This window comes from Jaculus jaculus, chromosome 7 (genome assembly GCF_020740685.1).
Source record: "Jaculus jaculus isolate mJacJac1 chromosome 7, mJacJac1.mat.Y.cur, whole genome shotgun sequence".
Lineage (NCBI taxonomy): Eukaryota > Metazoa > Chordata > Mammalia > Rodentia > Dipodidae > Jaculus > Jaculus jaculus.
The window spans coordinates 115,399,605-115,418,957 of NC_059108.1; the positions used below are offsets into that span (position 1 = coordinate 115,399,605).

Genomic DNA, 19,353 nt, shown 5'->3' on the forward strand with positions numbered 1-19,353 from the left:
TTCAATACTCTATGGCCCTTATTCTACATGCTCAGTGGATGGACATGTGGAGCTCTAGAGTGGACCCTTTGCCCATCTTACAGAAAATAATGTGGTATCATCTTTATGCATAACAACTGTACATCACCTCTGAAGACAACCTTGTCTCATTTTTCTACACCAGAGCACAACCATACTTAATACAAGAAGGCATTGGAATTGTGACATCTTACTGAGAGTCCCAATAAAGACATTCAGCACAGCTCACAGCATTATGAAGCAAGCTTCTTATAGAACCCAAGAGAGTGGCTTTTAAAGCAGACATGATAGTACAAATAACAGTCGTGTGTTATAGTGTAACAACCAGTTCAAAATGCTGAAAAGAAAGCTTCACCTTGACAGAATTTTGCCCCATAGAATTTATCCCTCCTTTGTTTACTTTCAAATGGTTGTTTTCATAGTCTGCAGAGTTGATTTTACATGGTCTATATTTTACTATTTTCACTGTAATGAAAAGCATCAATGATATTTTTGCCTCCATCTGTATGATTAACAGTATACATATTTAATGAAACCTAGGTTCTCCAGACTCAAAGGGATTTGGTGGTGAAATTAACCCTGTTTGACAGTAGAAAAGAACCATCAGTGCTTTTGTTGACACTTTTATACCTGACTACTAATAAAAAGGCCACAAGGTAAAAAGGCACATAGAATTCTATATAAAATATATTTAAATGAATCAAAATTGCTAAATAAAGAACAAAGATGTGAAAAAAGTACCAAAATTCCAATATTGGGAGTTAAGATTTCTTGTTTCAGTGTTATTAATATTGACCTTAATAGACACCTGATAAAAATCATTGCTTTTAAAATCCTACAAAAAGTTAAACTTTGTAGGAAACTAAGATGTTCACTTCCTGTTCAAACAATAAATATAAATTAAAACAGTAAGAAAACATTTTTCTTCTCAGTTCCTAGTGCCTGAAGTGTAAGAGAAACATACGCAGTATAAATAAAATTCATGGTACCTCCTCAAATCCTGCTTTTATAACTGACTTATTTACATTCATACTGAAGTTTGTTTCAGAGTTTTTAGTGGAGCTTACAACTTCCTCTGCCACATTGAATTATTAACAATCACATTTGGAAATGTGTAGAGACTTAAACTAATACTTTCCTTAAAATGCTGAAAAAAAGAATGTATGTATATATGCATTTGCATATATACTTAAGCTACTTAGCTTCAGAAACACACCCTTACTAAGTTTGGAGTACTATATGTTTCCTAACCATATCAATGCCCATGGGGTAAAAGTAAACAAAAACAACTGCATTGTTTCTAACAGCCTATCCCTATTAAATTGTCTATGTTAGGTATATATATATATATTTTAATTTAAAATACTACCAAGTTCCACTTTGACCTTAGAATTATATTGCCAACTAAATGATATGCGATGACTCGATACATTTAATTGGTTCCTTTGTCTCCCATCTATGTAAAAGAGGACATTATCTGTGAACCAAAAGGCTGCAGCAATGCAGTTCTACTCCTACATTTTAAGTGTGATCTTCATGCAGACCAATGCAAAGTCTCTTGAATGCATTGACTTATAGAAGTAGTATTTTCCTTTAAGGGAAAATGCCTTACATCTTCAGGGTCACGCGAAAACATTTGCTGCTGATGCCAAAAGGGGCCCACATGCGGGCGTGTATGTGTGTGTGTGTGTTGAATGAAGTTTATAAGTCTTGCATATCTTCATCCAACTGGACAGTCTGGAGCTTGGCCAACTCCTTTTTGTCTGTTTCCAGATCTTCACAGACGGTCTCAACCATACCATCTAGGACATATTTGGATTTGGAGTCTAACATCAGTAAGCTGCTTGTTACTTTACTCTCAGAATTTGATAAGAAATTCTCTTTTATGTTAGCTACTGATTGGAGAACCAAATGATGGTCTCTGACAAAATCCTGGTGCATTGCTGGTGAGGTGTGACCCACTTGCTCTTCAGCTGTAGGAACGATTTCCCCAAGGGTAGCCTGAGTCATGGGGACTGACAATAGGTCTTGACCAGCAATAAGGGAACAGTTCTGTAGAGTTGCATAGTTAGTGTTGCTGACAGGTGTCACAGTAGATTTGCTTGCCACAGGTGCAGACATGGGCTGGCTATCGGCAAGGTCAGGGTTTAGCTCGGTGGCGTTTAGTAGTGTAGGGGGAGACAGGGAGAAATTGTGAGCTGAAGATACATTAACCAACGAAGAGGCCAGCGGGTGGAGGCCACTCCCAGAGATATTTTCAGAAGATAGGCTCGCATTTACTTGTGCATTGTGATTGACAGGCATCAACTGAGAAAATACCAGGCTTCTTTCTAAGCCTTCCTGTTTCACAGACCCTACAGTCTGGCTTGCATTAGGAACGGTATATACCACAGCACTAGGAGCCAGAGAGCTCAAGAAAACTCTTCCTTGTTGGACTGTGGCAGACTCACTTGTAAATGTGCTTCCATCTGAAGTGCTTGAATTTACGGAAATATTACCTAGAAAAAAAAAAATCAAAGTACCAATTAGCATTCAATGAAGTGACAGGGAAAGAATAAAAGTTACTTGCTTTACATACTATGTGTATAATTGGAGAAGAGACATATACACATGCATAGAATTTGGCACAATCCTGAGTCAGAATCACCTCGAGCACATAAAACGAAAGATTCTCAGGTTTAATACTCAGCCAAGTAGCTCTCTTTCTTTCTGTGTGTGTTTGAGTATTTCTTTTTCTTTAACAATGCCAGGGACTGAATCCAGAGCCTTTTAAGTGGAAGGCAAGCACTCTGCCATAAGCTATACACTCAGCCTAGAATAACTATATTTTTAATTCCCCAGGTAATTTGGATGACCAATGAGAGTGAAACTCCTGGTTTAGAAAATGTATGGCACAGGGGCTGTGGGTGTAGCTCAGTGGTAGGGGATTTGAGTGGTATCGAATTAAGTTCAATCTCTAGCATTGTGAAAACAACAAAAAGCAAACCAAATGAGCAAACAAGTATGTGGCAGCTGGGTGTGGAGGCTGAAGCAGGAGGATTAAGCTCAAGGTCAGCCTGGGCTACATAGTGAGACATTATCTCAAAGAACAAAAGAAAACAAAAATCTTGCCCACATTCTGATGTAAGTCAAGTTTCCAACTCATTATTAAGTACTTGTCATCCTTTACTAATTGATCATGATTCACGATTGTTAGAACTGCCAGTCAGAACCAGAAAACATAAATGTAAAATAAAATACCTTGGTTCATCAAGGCTGCTCAGCCACTAACATAAAATATAGATGAAAATGTAGAAAAAGGCCATACAAAATGAGTCTCTCTGGGGCTTAAAAGTTAACCACATAAACCTGTACAGACAGGTTGCAAACCTTCACCATGCTAGCTATAAAGTAGTGTCGAGTCAACAAACATTCAAGAGGTTTTTCTTCTTTTGTTGTGCTGCCTCTGAGTTTCAGTGTTGTGGTGATAGCAAGCAGTAATGATAATGCTGAAATGTACTTGCTAAAATGCAGATGAACTTAAAGGACTGGAGCTAATGCTTCTCTAAAAGGGTTGTGTTTGTATCTTTCAGTCTCACTGTGATGATCTGCAGAGACCAGAAGTAGAAAAAGTGGTGGAAGTAGAAAGCAGAGATGTTCCAGTGAGATAACTCACACAATATAGACACCTCTATCCAACAAAATTCCTGGGTCTTTACAAAGGCACAGTGAAAAGAACAATTAGATGACCATGATCCATGGTACTGCCACTCACGAAAAGGTAAATTTGGAGCATTTTGTGACAGAATTCAGATGATTATCTAACCTGTCCTTGAATTGAAAGTTAGCAAACTGCAGAAAACAGCCCAATGTTAAATTAGGTAATTTACTTAAGACATTTCCCTTCTTGAATTATTAGAATAATTGTAATTAATAATGCTATCTATGCTGATAACTCTCATAGAGCTGATTATATGTCCTCTAACACTGTAAAGTACCTTGCTGCAACAGAATGTCTTTACATGAGGGGGAAAAAAAGCCAGAAAGCACTATATTTGAAACGTGTAACTGCTAGAAAGTAAGTATTCATCACAGAAACACTGTTAGGAAAAAAATATTTCTAGATTTTGGGGCTGCTTCCTCAAATAAATGTTTGTTCAGGCCATGCAAATAAATAAACTGCTTCAATTTGAAAACTTTTAGCTTTAAGTATTTCTTAAAATTTTTGTCGGTTGCTAAATTGTAGCAAAAAAAAAATCCATGTTTACTTTATTTTCTGTGTTTGTGAAACTGTTTACCAGTATGTGTGAACAAAATTTTTGACAGGGCCATAAATAAACACACATACAACATTTTCCCAATGGGTATTGAATAACAGTGAAATACTACTTCTGTATTATTATTATTATTATTATTATTATTAGTGGTTTTTCGAGGTAGGGTCTCACTCTGGTCCAGGCTGACTTGGAATTAACTATGTGGTCTCAGGTTGGCCTCGAACTCATGGCGATCCTCCTACCTCTGCCTCCCGAGTGCTGGGATTAAAGGCGTGCGCCACCACGCCCAGATAATACTTCTGTATTATTCTGTATGTGTAAAAGGTATATAAGTGAAGAAGGGGAAGCAGATATATTCTAACAGATAATTTCTTTCTTTCTTTTTGGTACCAGGGATTGAACCTAGGTCCTCATGCATAAAACATGGTTTTTAAGTACAGCTGCAACTGAGATATAAATTGAACAATCATTCAAAAATCAGTTTTAAAAATTGAACTTAAAAAAACCTTAGGTACCATGTAGAAGAAAAGCACCTTTATTTTCCCAGGAGTAAAAGATATAGACTATTTTTATAAATCCAAATCTTATAAAACTCTTAAATCCATACTACAGAAAGATAGGCTCAGTATAGGCTTGTTTTTGAGATAGAGCCTTACTATGTATATGTAGTCTAGACAGGCATGGAATTATGTAGCCAGGGGAGGCCTCAAGGCCCCAATCCTCTTGCCTCAGCCTCCCAAGTATTACCACACTTGGCTCAGTACGTTTTTGATAAAGTCCAAATTCCCAAAATGCTTTGCTGCAAAGTATAGTACACTACAATACAGGCATATAGTTCAGTGGACTCATCTGGCTAAATTTATGTCTTCAGTTCAACCAGAATTGAAAACCCTATCTTTTGATCTTAGCTAGTTTATCTGACTATGCTAGTCTATTCCTGTTAAATCTCCCATTTTAAAACTAGCTACTATTGCATAATATTTTTTTCTATGGCAGCACTTTTCTAGATCACAAATAAAGAACATTTTTGTTTTTCTCCTTCCCCAACATATAGATTCATATTTTCTGCCAACATTTGTTGTTTTTTTTAATATTTTATTTTTATTTATTTATTTGAGAGAGGGAAAGAGGCAGAGAGAGAAAGAATGGGCACGCCAGGGCTTCCAGGCACTGCAAATGAACTCCAGATGCATGTGCCCCTTGTGCATCTGGCTAACGTGGGTCCTTGGGAATTGAACTGAGGTACTTTGGCTTTGCAGGCAAGTGCCTTAACTGCTAAGCCATCTCTTCAGCCCACATTTTTTTTTTTTTTTGAAGTAGGGTCTCAATCTAGCCCAGGCTGACCTGGAGTTCACTCTGTATTCTCAGAGTGGCCTTGAACCCATGGCAATCCTCCCACCTCTGCCTCCTGAGTGCTGGGATTAAAGGCGTGCGCCACCATGCCTGGTTCACATTTGTTGTTTTTAAGATGTCATATGTTGGTTTAGAAATTTTCCAGAAGAGGAAAAAGGGGTCAAATCCATAGGAACTAACTGTAAAACTAAGCACTCTGGCTTTCCCTGTGGCTTTTGTGTTTTTGTCCTATTTTGGATAGTGACTTGGCCTAACTCTATAACTTGGAACAATGAACAAGTGAATAGTTTGCTTCAAGGCTCTGATGTTTTACTAACATCTTATCTAAAGGTAAATGAATATGCAGAATGAAATAGACAACTATTTTTTCCATTTGTGTCTCTAGTAAACTAAAGTATACCATAGTTGTAGAGGAAAGGAAAACAAAACAAAACAGTTGTTCTTAAATTGATCACCTTACAAAAGGCTGGCAATATCTTTGGTAAAAATATGAATTTCAGAGTTGTTTATAAGAAGGCAAACATGTGTCAATATCTTCCCCTCTTAAGTTTTAGAGGCTATGCAACCTCCAATGCTAAATTCTTACCATTCTTATTTCTAGTATTAATAAATTAAAAGACAAGTGATCCACACTTGTTTAACATCAGTGAAGAACTGAGGACAGCCCTGGGCTGGTCAGAATTCTCTAGCAGATGGCTATTAGTAAAGCCACAAACTCATAGCAGGCTTTCAGTTGCCCTTTTAAGTAAACCCACACATTTGGGAAATGAACATACTTCCAGAGCATCAGGAACTTAATCACATATTCCTCTGGTTTTCTTTGAAATATTTTTAGGTTTTAGTCTTAATTATAGGAAGGACATCATTCAAGTAACATAGATTCAAATCTTTTAGTTCAGTCTTTTAAGAACATTTTCTGGTCAAATAAGTATAACTGCTTGACTAATTTTTTTTTTTTTTGGTCTCTGATGATTTTATTACATTTTCATTTTAAAATATCAAGTGATGGGTTATTTTGTAAGCACTGATTGACTTATCATATTTCTATAATTATTGAATTGGCAAGACCTGCTATATACTGTACTTCTCCATTCAGTTTGGGGGAAATAAAAGCCTATCCCCAGAATGCAGGAGACTCAAGCAGGCTGGATGGTATACAGGTGCTGGGAATCACATCAAGGCTGTTCTGTAGTTGTGGAAGCCAAATGAGGTACCTGGACAGTAACATCGATCTACAGCTCTCAATAAATGCGTCATTTATAGGGGCTGACCCACACATCCATTGGTGAATTATGGTACCAAATGAGGCTTTTACCTTGTGAAGCTGCCACTGAGACAGGAGGCAGCTGGAGTGGAGAGAATCCAATGCTCCCATTAAGGAACTGGCCGTTTGCTCCGGAATTGGGGATCTGGACAATGCCATACTGGTTAATTTGCACTGGTGTAGTAAAAGTCACCACAGAGCCCCCATCCTGGGAAGCTACTGTTTGAATGCATTCTCTTTTCACCTCAGAGCAGGGGATCAAGCCTGGGAATGACAAGGGGGCACTGGGGCTGTAGGAAGTTGTGGCTGCTGAGTTCACAGCAGAACTCTGGAGGACTTTGAATTCTTTCACATCCTGAGAGGCAGACCCCAGTATGTCAGTCATGGCTATGCCATTGCTCACAATGTTTGAAGACATTTTTGGTGGGTTCAGTGACACTGCCTGCGTATTCCCCACATTTAGTCCGTTAAGGATAACTCCACTGTGTCCCTGAATAAAAGAATTACCATTAAGGAAGACAGGTGAAGTACTTGCGGGTACCAAACTTCCATTCAACAAAACTCCAGAAGAGCTTAACGATATCTTAGCATTTCCAATCTGTTGCATGTATACTGGCTCCATGTGGCTGGAAAGGCTGAGGTTGGTGACGCCATCAGATGCACCCGACAGTGGGTGAGGAGACAAATCCTCGTGTCCTTTGCTGGATTCATCTTCAGTGCTAGGATTACCATCTGATTCACTGTAGGTGACGGAGAAGACATTTTGAAGGTCAGGGGATGACCAGCTACAGTTTGTCCAACAGCCTCCAAACCCATTAAAGGCAAAGTTTAAGGAAAGCGAAGTAGGATGTCTGCTAGACCTGCTGAAATTGTGAGGCTTTCAGCAGATTCTTTCCAGCCAGACAATATGGGAATATGAACTCAGATCCTAATTATTTTTAGTCACCGTCAGTTTGGAGAAGGTCCAGAGGGCGAACAGGATTCACAGGAGAATACTGGACTGCAACTATGAATTCTTACAGGTTGCTACTGATACCACAGAAACAGCTCTTTAAACGTGTTATTTCCCTGTTTAGGAACGTGTCCCTCCACCCCCGCCCAAGCAAATCCTCATTAACGTGATTTTAGAAGTTGATGGAATTGCCACAGGAGTAGGGGGAAGAAGTACTCAGCTTCATTTATCAAACTTCTCCTCCATCAGACTGACAACTCTCATTCAACAAAGTGGCTGTCCTTGTAGGAAAGACACTTTCAACCCAACAAGTAATAAATACGCAGTCATTCGCCTCTGAGTGCAAAGGAAGCCTTGGGTACCTATATAACATTACACACCATCCAGTGCCCTGGTGAGGTGGCAGGTAAAGGGTGTGGGTCACTCAGCACCCTTCTAACTATCAGGTCCCTTGCCAGAGTCCTCAGTTCCTCTATTCCAGGTAGGACTAACCGTGTTCGCTCGCAGATTTGGGTTGAGTACCAAATACAGGTCAAGGGAGAGAATTTTTATGCCCCAGGCCCACATTTTGTTTGTGGCTGGGCAGAGCGGCAGGATAGAAGTTTGTAAACTCGGGGTGGGATTCAGCCCAGAAGTGGATTCCGCACCCCAGTAGTGGCCCGTGGTCGGTCGGCCGGCTTTCAAGCAGAGGGGAGGGGATTACCCCGGCTTTGGGCAGCGGGGCCAAGAGCGCAGAAAGCGCTTTGATTTACGAGCTGAGGCTGAGCCACCGTCGCCGTCTGCCTGGGTGACTCACCGGGGTGAGGGTGGGAGGTAGATCCGGAGAAAGGCCTAAACCAGGCAAGTGGGCTGAGGAGGGGGGAGGCGGGGAGGATGTGGAGTTAATGGAGAGGAGGGGGTGATGTCGACAGAGTGTGGCTCAGGGGACAGCGGCTTGGCTCAGGAGTGACTGATGTAGGGTAGCTGGCCCGCGTGTGTGGCTCCCACTCTGTCCCCAGTGTCCCCTGACCTAGCAGATTCCGGCGGTGCTCCAGGCGTCCTGTAGCGCGCGCCCGGGCAGGTGGCGGGGGGCCTTAAAACAGTGCGCCTTGTCTGGGTCTCTAGACCAAGGAAGGGTGCTCTCCCGTCGCGGTGCACGTTTTGTTTATGGTTACCGGGATGCCACCGCGCCTCTCCGGGCCTGGGGCGAAGAACGCCGCCTCCGCCGGGCCCCGCCGGGTGCGGGAGGCCGAGCGGACGGCCGGTTCTGGATTGCGCCGGGCGATCACCTTCACCTGGCCCAGGCCGGCTGGCTCCCCCCGCGCCCAGATTCCTTCCGGAGCAGAATCTTCGAGCTGCTTTGGGATTCTTTCTGTCTAAGTCCCCTTAGGGCTGGAAACACAGTCTTTAGAAGACGCTTTCCTTACCCCCACCCCTAGGGTTCTGACTCCCTAGGACATACAAAAGAGATGGAAAACCCCGGCGTTTCCTACCGAAGAAGGAAAAAGCGCCAGCCATAAAGTTCAAGCCCGGCAGTGTTGGGGTTCCAGAAAGGCTCAGTGGCTAGCGCCCCCCACTCCTTCCCTGAGGTCCACCTTTACGCCAGCGTGCCCCCGCTACCCTCCCCAACTACCGTGTCGGGGAGCCACGCAGAGTTGAGGGGGGCCAAGAAAGCTGCCCTTCAGCTCCGCTACCCCGCGGCACTGAAACCCGATCCGAAGTTGTTCAGAATCAGGTTTCAAAACACCGTAGAGCCGGGCAGCGCCGGCACCGCACGTTGCGGCCGCGCCGAAGGGAACCACAGCGGCCAGAGTGAATGATTAACTCTGTCATGTTCAAGCCTCGACGTCCCCAGATCCCTTTTGAGACCCCCGGCTTCCAGTAAAGCTCTTTTTCCTCCAGAGCAGCCCCTCACCCCCCTCCCCACACCCTCCCGGCCGGGGCACAGCCGAACCCAGGCGACCACGGAGCCAGTGCGCACGCCGGCCGCGCACGGAGTGACCGCGCCGAGCCGCAGCCCCGGGGCGGGTGGGTGTCGCCGGCCTCCGCGGGGACTCGGGCTGCGGCGAGAGCACGCAGGCTCCCGGCGCCCAGCCCCGGCCAAGGAGAGAGTGGCAACTTCAAAGCCAGCGGGGATAGGGGGGCGGGCGGGTGGGGGGGTGGGGAGGAGGTGGGAAGCCGGGCAGCGGTGACCGGCTGAAGTGGGGGGCGGGGACTGAGACCTAGGCAGGCGACCAGAAAGTTCTGGGGGCTGGAGGAGGGGGGAAGAAGGGGGGAGGGGGAGAAGGGAGGATCCTCCGCCCCTAGCCCCCGTCGCCCCCCGCTCGGGGTAAGGGAGCGAGGTGGTGGGGGGCGGGGAGAGGTGGGCAGCCGGACTGGGCTGGTGGGGAAGGTAAGCGCCATGTTTGCGAGCGCAGGGAGGAGAAGAAAGCTGGGAAGGGGGTGGGGGAGAGGCAGGGAAAGAGGAGGAGGAGGAAAGTTGGCGCTCACCTTTTGGACTGGGTCTCGGAGGGGTTCCGGTCGCGTTGCCGGCGGTTCTTGAACCAGTTGCTGACCTGGGTGAGGGAGAGGCCGGTGATCCTGGCCAGGTGCCTCTTCTCGGCGGGCGAAGGGTAGCGATTCTGCTTGTAGAGCTCCTTGAGCGCGTTGCGCGACTTCTCCTTGAAACAATACACCGTCTCCTCGCCGTCCCAGATGGTGCGGGGCAGGGGGAATTTCCTGCGCAGCCGGTACTTGTCCACGGCGCCCAGCGGCCGGCCGCGGGCGCGCTCGGCCTCGGTGTAGCGCGCCTTGTACCAGAGCTGCTGCAGCAGCGGGTGGTTGGCCGACTCGAAGCTGTGGCTCTCGAGGATGCTGTACAGCTCCGGGTAGATGCCCTGGTGGAAGGCCACGAGCGCCCGCGCCTTCATCAGGCTCTCGTTGCCACGTAGCAGGTCGCTCTGGGGCAGGGACCACAGGAACCGGGCCAGGCGGTCCAGGTTGCCCCCCTGCTGCAGAGCCTCGCACACGCAGGCGACGTGGTCCGGGGAGAAGGCCAGCGGGGGCTGCGCGCTGGACGCGGCGTGCTGCTGCTGCTGCTGCTGCGGCCGCGGGTGCCTGCCCCCCAGTTCCGAGTGCAGTCGTACCTGATCGGCCGCCGCGGCCCCTTCCTCTCGGCTCACCCTGGCGGCGGCGACCGCGACGTCCCCCGGCTCCAGGAGGAAAGGGGCTGGAGCCGGGGGGCTCAGCCCCACCACCACCGCCGCCGCCGCCGCCGCGCCCCCCGCCACTTCTCCGTGCGCCTCCGGCCCTTCCGAGGCGCTTTCCATCCCATTCTCCTGCTTGATGTCCGCCGCACTTGCAATCTGCCCGGTGGGGGAGGAAGAGGACATTTTTTTTTTTTTTTTTGGTGTTGTTTATTTTCCTCCCTCCCTCACTTCCCTCGCACTCTTTTCCTCTTTCTTTTCCCCCTCTCTTACTCCTCCTCCTCCTCTTTCGTCTCCCTCCCCCCTCTCCTCCTCTCCCCCCCCCCCTCCGGAAAGCCCACTCCCTCCCTCCTGGTTTCGGCTGGATCTGGCCGATCAGGTTTCTCCCCCCGGCCACGCAGTCACCATTAAGATAGCTGCTAGAGCAGAGTAGTGTAAACGGATAGCTGCTTTCTGCCGTTCCCCCAACGTGACTCCTCCGGTTGCTGCATACTATATGCCACTGGCGGCCCTGCCGGCCCGGCCGCGCCACCTCATTGGCTATTTCGCATTCAGAGGGAGGAGGAGACACTTTCTATCCCTGTCGATCACCCGCCTCCCACTCCACCCCTTGCCTTTCCCTCCCTCCCCCCCCCCCCCCTTTGACCCCAGACACCTACACCTGAAGGAAAACACCGACATTCTTTCCAGGCCTTGCTCCTGGATGGGCAGTTACTCAAAGTGGCCCGAAAACCGGACAACTTTTTCAAAGAAAGGCCCCATAATTCCCCAGGGAATATTTATTAACTGTGTGGCCCTAAAGTGTGGACAGCTAAATTCTTAACAAAGAGACCTCCTTCGGTATGTAGATGACAGAACTTCTGGGAAGCTCCTTTTGCCTCCCTGCTCTCCTTCCCACTTTGGGATGTCTTTATCCAAGTTGTTTGTATTCAAAAGGATCAAGAATAGCAACGGGGGCCTGTCCTTAAGGGGCAGGTATTTACAGTAAATTAAAATTTCAAAGGGGAGAACTGCTTGAAAATAAGTGGTGCAAACAGCTCAATGGGAAGACAAAAGCAAGAGGCTTTCAAAAAGTCACCTGCAGAGTTAGAAACATCACCACTACAAACGTAGAATGTAGAATGTGAAATATATTTATCCTGGCTAAGTAGTGTACTGAGCTTCAAGTTATAATGGTCTTCAAATATAAGTCTAATGTAAGAACAGTTAAAATATATGTATCAATGACCAATAGCCTATGTGTTTGTCCGTGTGTGTGTGTGTGTGTGTGTGTGTGTTGCTAGGGATGGATGAATAGTTTCTTGGTAGGTGATAGGTAATCCTGGTAGACACACCATCTCTGTGCAGGTGTCTGGGAGATCAGTGCAGGATCAGCAGACCTTTGCAGAGTACAGGCAGATGGAAGATTGCCGTCTGGTCTGAGTCTGAAGTATAGGGGTGAAGTCTGTAGCTGTTAGCAGCTGTCTCTCCCTGGTTCGCATGATGATTTAACTATAAAGGGGACGAGCCTGTCTCTGACTTATTAGCTGTGGTGGGTCAGTTGGGTTTTGCCTGCTGCTGCTCTTTCCTAAAATCCAACCTTTTAATGACATCCCCTCACCTTTACTTTGGGTGGCCTTGCAGTGTTTCTGCTTCCCCTTTGCTCATCTCTGCCAGCTTCAGCATTTTACAAGGCAGCTGTTTAGGTCACCTGCTGTCAAGATTAACTTGGTGAGCGTTTCTTCTCCTTCTTTTTATGCCACCAGACTGCATTATATTGCTGGTCAGCTAAGGTATCTTTTTATACTTTTTATTCTTTAAAAAATTAAAAAAACATTTTGTTTATTTATTTGAGAGAGAAAGAAAGAGAGAGGGAGGGAGGAAGGGAGAAAACGGGGGGTGGGGGAGAGAATGGGCACTCCAGGGCCTCCAGCTATTACAAAGAACTTCTAGACACATGCACCACCTTGTGCATTCAGCTTTACGTGGATACTGGGGAATCAAATCTGGGTTCTTTGGCTTTGCAGGCAAGCGCCTTAACCACTAAGCCATCTCCTAGTCCATTAAAAAAAAAATTCCATTCTAATGTGATTAAGTAAGAAATGACATCTTTGGTAGGTGTAAAATTGATCATCCTTTACAACCATCCAGTTAGGTATCAAGCTTCAGGATAATATATGAGATTCAATTGAATTTTTAAAAAATTTACCTTTTAAATTAATAAAAATATTTATCTGAGATAGAGGGGGGGGAGGGAGAGAGAGAATGAATGTGTGAGAGAGAATGGGGTATACCAGGGCCTCTATCCCCTGAAAGTAAACTCCAGATGTATGTTCTACCTTGTGCATCTGGCTTATGTGGGTACTGGGGAATCAAATCTGGGTCATTAGGCTTCAAAAGAAAGTGCCTTAACCACTGAGCCATCTCTCCAGCCCAAAATTTACTTTTCATTTTGGAATAATTTTGATTTACTGAAAAGTCATAAAAAATAGTAAGGGTAGTTCTTACTTACCCTTCACATATTTGTCCCTTAATGTTAATATGTTATAATAGTCTCAGCAGATTACCATCGAGCGATTATTAACTAAACTTTAGACTTTGTTTGGATTTCATCAGTTTTTCCACTGATGTCTGTTTTCTGTTTCATAATATATTCTAGGCTGCCATACTGCATTTACTTTCTTCAATTTTAAAAGCATATTTATCAGTGCAAACTATACAGGAAATAGTGTGGTTTAGTGTCAAGGATTCAGATTTAAGGATCTGCTAGGTAGACATAGATTCAGTCCTAACACTGTCATTTATATGACTATAATAAGTGGACAAGGTTATTGTAAAGACTAAGTATGACGTACAAAAAAGCACTTGGTATATAATCCTTTGAAAATATTTGTTAGCTTCTTCCTGATATTGCAAAATAGCAGTCTTTTCAGATTTTTTTTTGGGGGGGGGGACACAGGTTCCCGTTCTAGCCTAGGCTGACTTGGAACTCATCCTGTAGCCCAGGTTGGCCCTGAACTCACAGTACTTCTCCTACCTCAGCCTCCTAAGTGCTGGCATTAACAACCACAAGCCACGATGCCAAACTAAGACTTTTTGTTTATTTATTTAAGAGAGAAAGTGGGGGGGGGGGCAGAGAATGAATGTGCCAGGGCTTCTAACCACTGCAAATGAACTTCAGATCATCATTTTGTGCATCTGGCTTATGTGGGTACTGAGAAATTGAATCTGGGTCCTTGGGCTTCACAGACAAGCACCTTAACTGCTAAGTCATCTCTCCAGTCCAACTTTTCAGTTTTCTATACCATTTAACATTCCTTTGGGCATATTATGAGGCTATCCAATGTCAGGACATAGGAGTCTCTTTCATAACTATCATTAGTCTAATATAGACGTAGTGGGCTTCTGTATGTCTGCTGTATATTTGCTTCTAGTGAAGCATCTTCAATAGACTATACAGAAGCAGCAAAGGACTTTGTAGGACATCTGTATACCAATGACAGGAGTAGATGGTTCCAGAAATCTTGGTCTCTGGCTTTCATAGTGGATTCAAACTTGCTAACTACATTGGAATTGGACACCAACTATTGTGTCGACTTTAACTTGGAGTTCTGGTTTTGCCAAATGGTTTGTGAAATTGTTACTTCCTCCTACCTCCTAGTTCTACCATGCTGGGATTACATGAATTTTAGGTCAGCCTGGAATAGAGAGAGTGAAACTCTGCCTGAATAAAATAAAATAAGATAAAATAAAATAAAATCTAACTCTTCAAGAAAGCCAACTAAGAATGGAGATTTCTACTTCAAGGATGATTTTGGCTTTTTGAAAAAGAACTGCTTCTTGGTGAGTTCTTTCTCTTTAGGAAGAGAACGCAGTGGCACTGTTGGGGAGGCTGGGTTCAGAAGCCATCTCCCACTCATGGCTACTTAGTAAGGACTGATGAGCTGTAGTGAGAATTTTTGAACGATAATTCATTTGCCAAACATTTACTGAGTGTTGTCTAAGCATAGGTATTGTGTTAGGAACTTAAGGATAGAAAGATGAATATACGGGCTGGAGAGATGGCTTAGCGGTTAAGCGCTTGCCTGTGAAGCCTAAGGACCCCGGTTTGAGGCTCGGTTCCCCAGGTCCCACGTTAGCCAGATGCACAAGGGGGCGCACACGTCTGGAGTTCGTTTGCAGAGGCTGGAAGCCCTGGCGCGCCCATTCTCTCTCTCTCCCTCTATCTGTCTTTCTCTCTGTGTCTGTCGCTCTCAAATAAATAAATAAAATCTTTAAAAAAAAAAAAGAAAGATGAATATATTGGAGTATTTTATTCTATTAGAGGTAGAAATGTGGATATTTATAAGGAAAAAAAGACATATTTACAAGTAAATACAATACAGGATAAGAAAGTGTTAGGATAAGGAGACTGATTTTGAGAGGACAGTGGGCAGTAGAGAGTAGAGTCTCTCTCTCTCTCTCTCTCTCTCTCTCTTTTGACAAGTCTTTAAGGATAAAAATTTTGAGAGGACAGAGGTAATAGTTCATTAGAAGCAGAGGGAACAGAATGAGAAAAGCGCAGAGCCATGAAAGTATGTGGCATATTTCTGAAATATCAAGTAACTTAATATATCTAGAATAGTGGTTTTATACAAATGTGTGGGAGATTAGCCAAAAATCATATTGAACCAGGGGTCATGGCACATGCCTGTGATCCCAGCATTTGGAATTCTGAGACAGGAAGATCAAAAGTTTGAGGCCAGCCTGGACTACCCCGGCAGACCCTGCATCGCAGGGGAACAGAAAGAACTTTGAAACTTTCACTTTGTGGTGGTGTGTATAGTGGCATCTGCACATCACATCATGACCACTGTCAGCTAATCCAGAATAGATACTTTCCCCAAACCAAAATAATTAGACTCTTTTTTGGGGTTGTAGTGGTTTGAATTAGGTGACCCCCCCATAAACTCATGAGTTTTGAATGCTTGGTTCCCAGCTGACAGTAATTAGGGCGGCAGAGCCTTGCTGGAGAAGGTGTGTTGTTTATGACAGGGTTAGGGGTGTTGCAATCAGCTTCCTTTGCTAGAACTTGGCTCGCTTTCCTGCTGCTGTTTTCCTGCTGTGGCAGAAGTGATGTCCATCTTTCCCCTGCCATCATGGAGCTTCTCCTCCCGACTAAGCCAAAATAAACAGTTTTCCTCTCATCAGCTGCTTTTGGTTGGTGCTTTATCCCAGCGATAAGAAAGTAACTACGGGCTGGGGAGATGGCTTAGCGGTTTGTTTGTGGAGCCTAAGGACCCCAGTTCCCCAGGACCCACGTTAGCCAGATGCACAAGGGGGCATGTGCATCTGGAGTTCGTTTGCAGTGGCTGGAGGCCCTGGTGCGCCCATTCTCTCTCTCTTTCTCTTCCTCTTTCTCTCTCTGTCTGTCACTCTCAAATAAATAAATAAAATGAACAAAAAATAAAAATTAAAAAAGTAACTACAACAGGAGTTTTCCAAATTTGTGCTAGGAAAAGGAAGACTTGGTGTAAGGAGCCTTTGGATACAATACTTGCAAGTTCTCGGTGACCAAGTTATCTGTCTGAGGAGCAGGAGGTGAGGCAAAGGGTGACAGCGAGTCACATAAGCCACAGTGCAGGGAAGATGTCCTGGCAGAGAATGACAAAGTTCTACTTGTCTCTCAGGCATCAAAGACTTCCTACCTTTCTGTGCTAATATGAATTTCTCTAGAAGCCAGAGTTCTGCTCAAACTGGCTTAAAAGGATAAATTTACCAGGAGTGGTGGCTCATGCCTCTTTAAAAAAATTATTTATTTATTTGAGAGAGGGAGAGAAGAAGGGAGGGAGAAAGAGGGCTAGGCACATAGAGAGAGAATGTTTGATTCCAGGGCCTCTAGCCACTGCAAACGACCTCCAGATGCACGTGCCACCTTTTGTGTCTGGCTTACATGGGTACTGGGGAATTGAACCTGGGTACTTAGTCTTCACAGGCAAGTACCTTAACCACTAAGCCATCTCTCTAGTCCTCATGCCTTTAATCACAGTACTCAGGAGACTGAGGTAAGAAGATTGCTGTGAGTTCAAGGCCAGCCTGAGACTATATAGTGAATTCTAGGTCGCACTGGGCTACAGCAAGACTCTCTACCTCAAAAAAAAACAAAAAACCCCAAACCCAAAAAAACCAACGACAACAAAAAAGATGAGCCAGGCGTGGTGGCGCATGCCATTAATCCCAGCACTTGGGAGGCAGAGGTGGGATGATCACCGTGAGTTTGAGGCCACCCTGAAACTACATAGTGAATTCCAGGTCAGCCTGAGCTAGAGTGAAACCCTACCTCGGAAAAACAAAAAAAAAAACGATGAACTTACTGAATTATGATACCTTCAGAGTGTGCCCAGTCAGTGGTCTGTTTGCTCTGTGTCTGGGCCTGGAGTGGGGCACGATGGCATAGCCATGAGGAGCTTGTGGCAGAGGAAGTTATTGAGTACTGGGCATAACCTTCAATGGAATGCCCCCAGTGACCTACTTCCTTCAACTGGGCCCCATGTTCTGTAGTTTCCAGAACCTCCCAAAATAGCACCACCATGAGCTGGGGACCAAACATTTATCACGTGAGCCTGTCGAGGACGCTGTATGTTCCAACCATAACAGATACCAAACAGCGTGAAGGGCAGGAGCGCAGCTGTGGGGACTTGAAAGGCTCATTGCCTCATTGCATTTGCCTCTGTTTTTCTCGTCAAGTTTGTTTTCAAAGGAGCTCCCCTCAGAAAGTGGGCTTCATGACTCCCAGTAGTTCCCTGTTCATCCTTTCAGCTTCATCTGAAGAGGCTCTGCTGCTTTTCCTCCTTGTCAACTTGGACAATTCTTTGGGCAGATCTCTGGTTAGTCCAGTAAGGGTTGTATAACAACCTGTGGGCCAGACGACCAGCACTGTGCTTGGCAGACCCAGTAGCAACATGCAGGCTGTGCAGGAGGGACTATTTTCTCTAAGAACTGGAGAGAGATGTTATCTCTAGTAAAGGAACAAAGCAAAGAAAGTCCCCTTCTTATGAGGAATGTCTTATGGGAGTCCATAGCCTTGGGGCTGGGAAGGAAGGCATGCATTTAAAGACACTGCCTAGGGAGTTACAATCTGAGGTGCTGAGGTGGGAATGCTTCAGGACAAGCTGTTTTGGAAAGAACAAGAATGTACTTAATTGGTTCATATGTCTATTTTCAGAAACATAGGAAACTTTATATATATTTAAACTAGGCTAACTTCTTGTTGTTGTTGTTGTGTTTTGTTTTTTGAGGTAGGGTCTCACTCTGGCCCAGGCTGACCTGGAATTAACTATGTAGTCTCAGGGTGGCCTCAAACTCACAGCGATCCTCCTACCTTTGTCTCCCAAGTGCTGGGATTAAAGGCATGTGCCATCACGCTAGGCCCATAGGTTGACTTTCTATTTAATTTATGTATTTATGGTGGGGGTGGGGGAGAGATAGAGAGAGAATGGGTGCACCAGGGCCTCTAGTCGCTGCAAACAAACTCCAGATGCTTGTGCCACCTTGCACATCTGGCTTTACATGGGTAATGGGGAATTGAACACCGATCCTTAGACTTTGTAGACAAGTGCCTTAAGCACTGAACCATCTCTCCAGTCTAAACCTTCCATTTTAATCGGAAGCCTGGTATTGGACAATGCTTTTCTCCTCAAAACTCTGACTGTCCTGTGTGATTGCAGTCTCTCGGTGATTATGACATACATTTCAGTTTCTATTTTGTACAAGACATTGTGTGGGACTTTTCTGTAAGTCTTTGCCATGTAATTTAATCATTGCAACCATCCTGTGAAGCGTATTCAATGGAGGAAGGAAACTGAGGTAAAGAAGATAAAAAATTTTGCTCAAGTGTCATGTTTGAATTTTTAAAGAGATTTTGTGCTTCCTATTATATTACACTGCCTCTTTTAGATGATGCTACTGCTATTAAGATTATAATATTAGTGATAGTTCACATTGATCACTGGTGTTAGGTCCAGTGTGAAGCACTTCAAATGAAATATCTCATTCAAACTTTACAAATGTTATCTTCAATTTATCACTGGAAAACTAACGCTTGAGGTTATATAACTAGTAGGCAATGAAGCCAGCTTTGTCATACAGTTTCCTCAGTGCCACAGACCAAATGCAGAAACACTGTTTTCTATTGCTTGTGGCTCCAGGAGCAAAGCTTATCTGATAGAGTTCCAAGTCAGCTGCTGCTGTTGTGCCTCCCTGTTGAGCAGGTTCCCACTTGACAAAATGGTAAATTTGTAGCAGTTCCCTCCCTCCATGTTTAGAGCTTTATTTCCCTTGATCTTAAGGTCAGGGGGGAAATAAAAAGCAGTTTACTTGTTCACTTCA

General features: G+C 44.7%; 1 protein-coding gene across 2 annotated transcripts; it reads right to left on the reverse strand.

Moving 5' to 3' along the window:
- Window positions 1-951: 951 nt before the first annotated feature.
- On the reverse strand, window positions 952-11,439 carry Six4 (SIX homeobox 4). Of its 2 annotated transcripts, XM_045154096.1 has the most exons (4): window positions 11,413-11,439; window positions 10,313-11,166; window positions 6,943-7,631; window positions 952-2,516 (listed from the first exon to the last, which is right to left on the reverse strand). In XM_045154096.1, exons 1-4 carry the CDS (start codon window positions 11,413-11,415, stop codon window positions 1,720-1,722), a joined length of 2,343 nt encoding a protein of 780 aa, XP_045010031.1. In that variant the 5' UTR covers window positions 11,416-11,439; the 3' UTR covers window positions 952-1,719. The 2 variants fall into 2 exon arrangements, with proteins under 2 accessions (XP_045010031.1, XP_004649297.2); XM_004649240.2 differs by lacking the exon at window positions 11,413-11,439 and having other exon boundaries at window positions 10,313-11,193.
- Window positions 11,440-19,353: the final 7,914 nt, after the last annotated feature.

What these genes read in the sequence shown, in the direction of transcription:
- Six4 (XM_004649240.2), bottom strand. Translation starts at nt 11,193, where the DNA reads ATGTCCTCTTCCTCCCCCACCGGGCAGATTGCAAGTGCGGCGGACATC. An exon ending in TCCGAGACCCAGTCCAAAAG is followed by an intron (nt 7,632 to 10,312) that starts GTGAGCGCCAAC and finishes CGTCACCTACAG; the next exon opens with TGAATCAGATGGTAATCCTA. An exon ending in CTCAGTGGCAGCTTCACAAG is followed by an intron (nt 2,517 to 6,942) that starts GTAAAAGCCTCA and finishes TTTTTTTTCTAG; the next exon opens with GTAATATTTCCGTAAATTCA.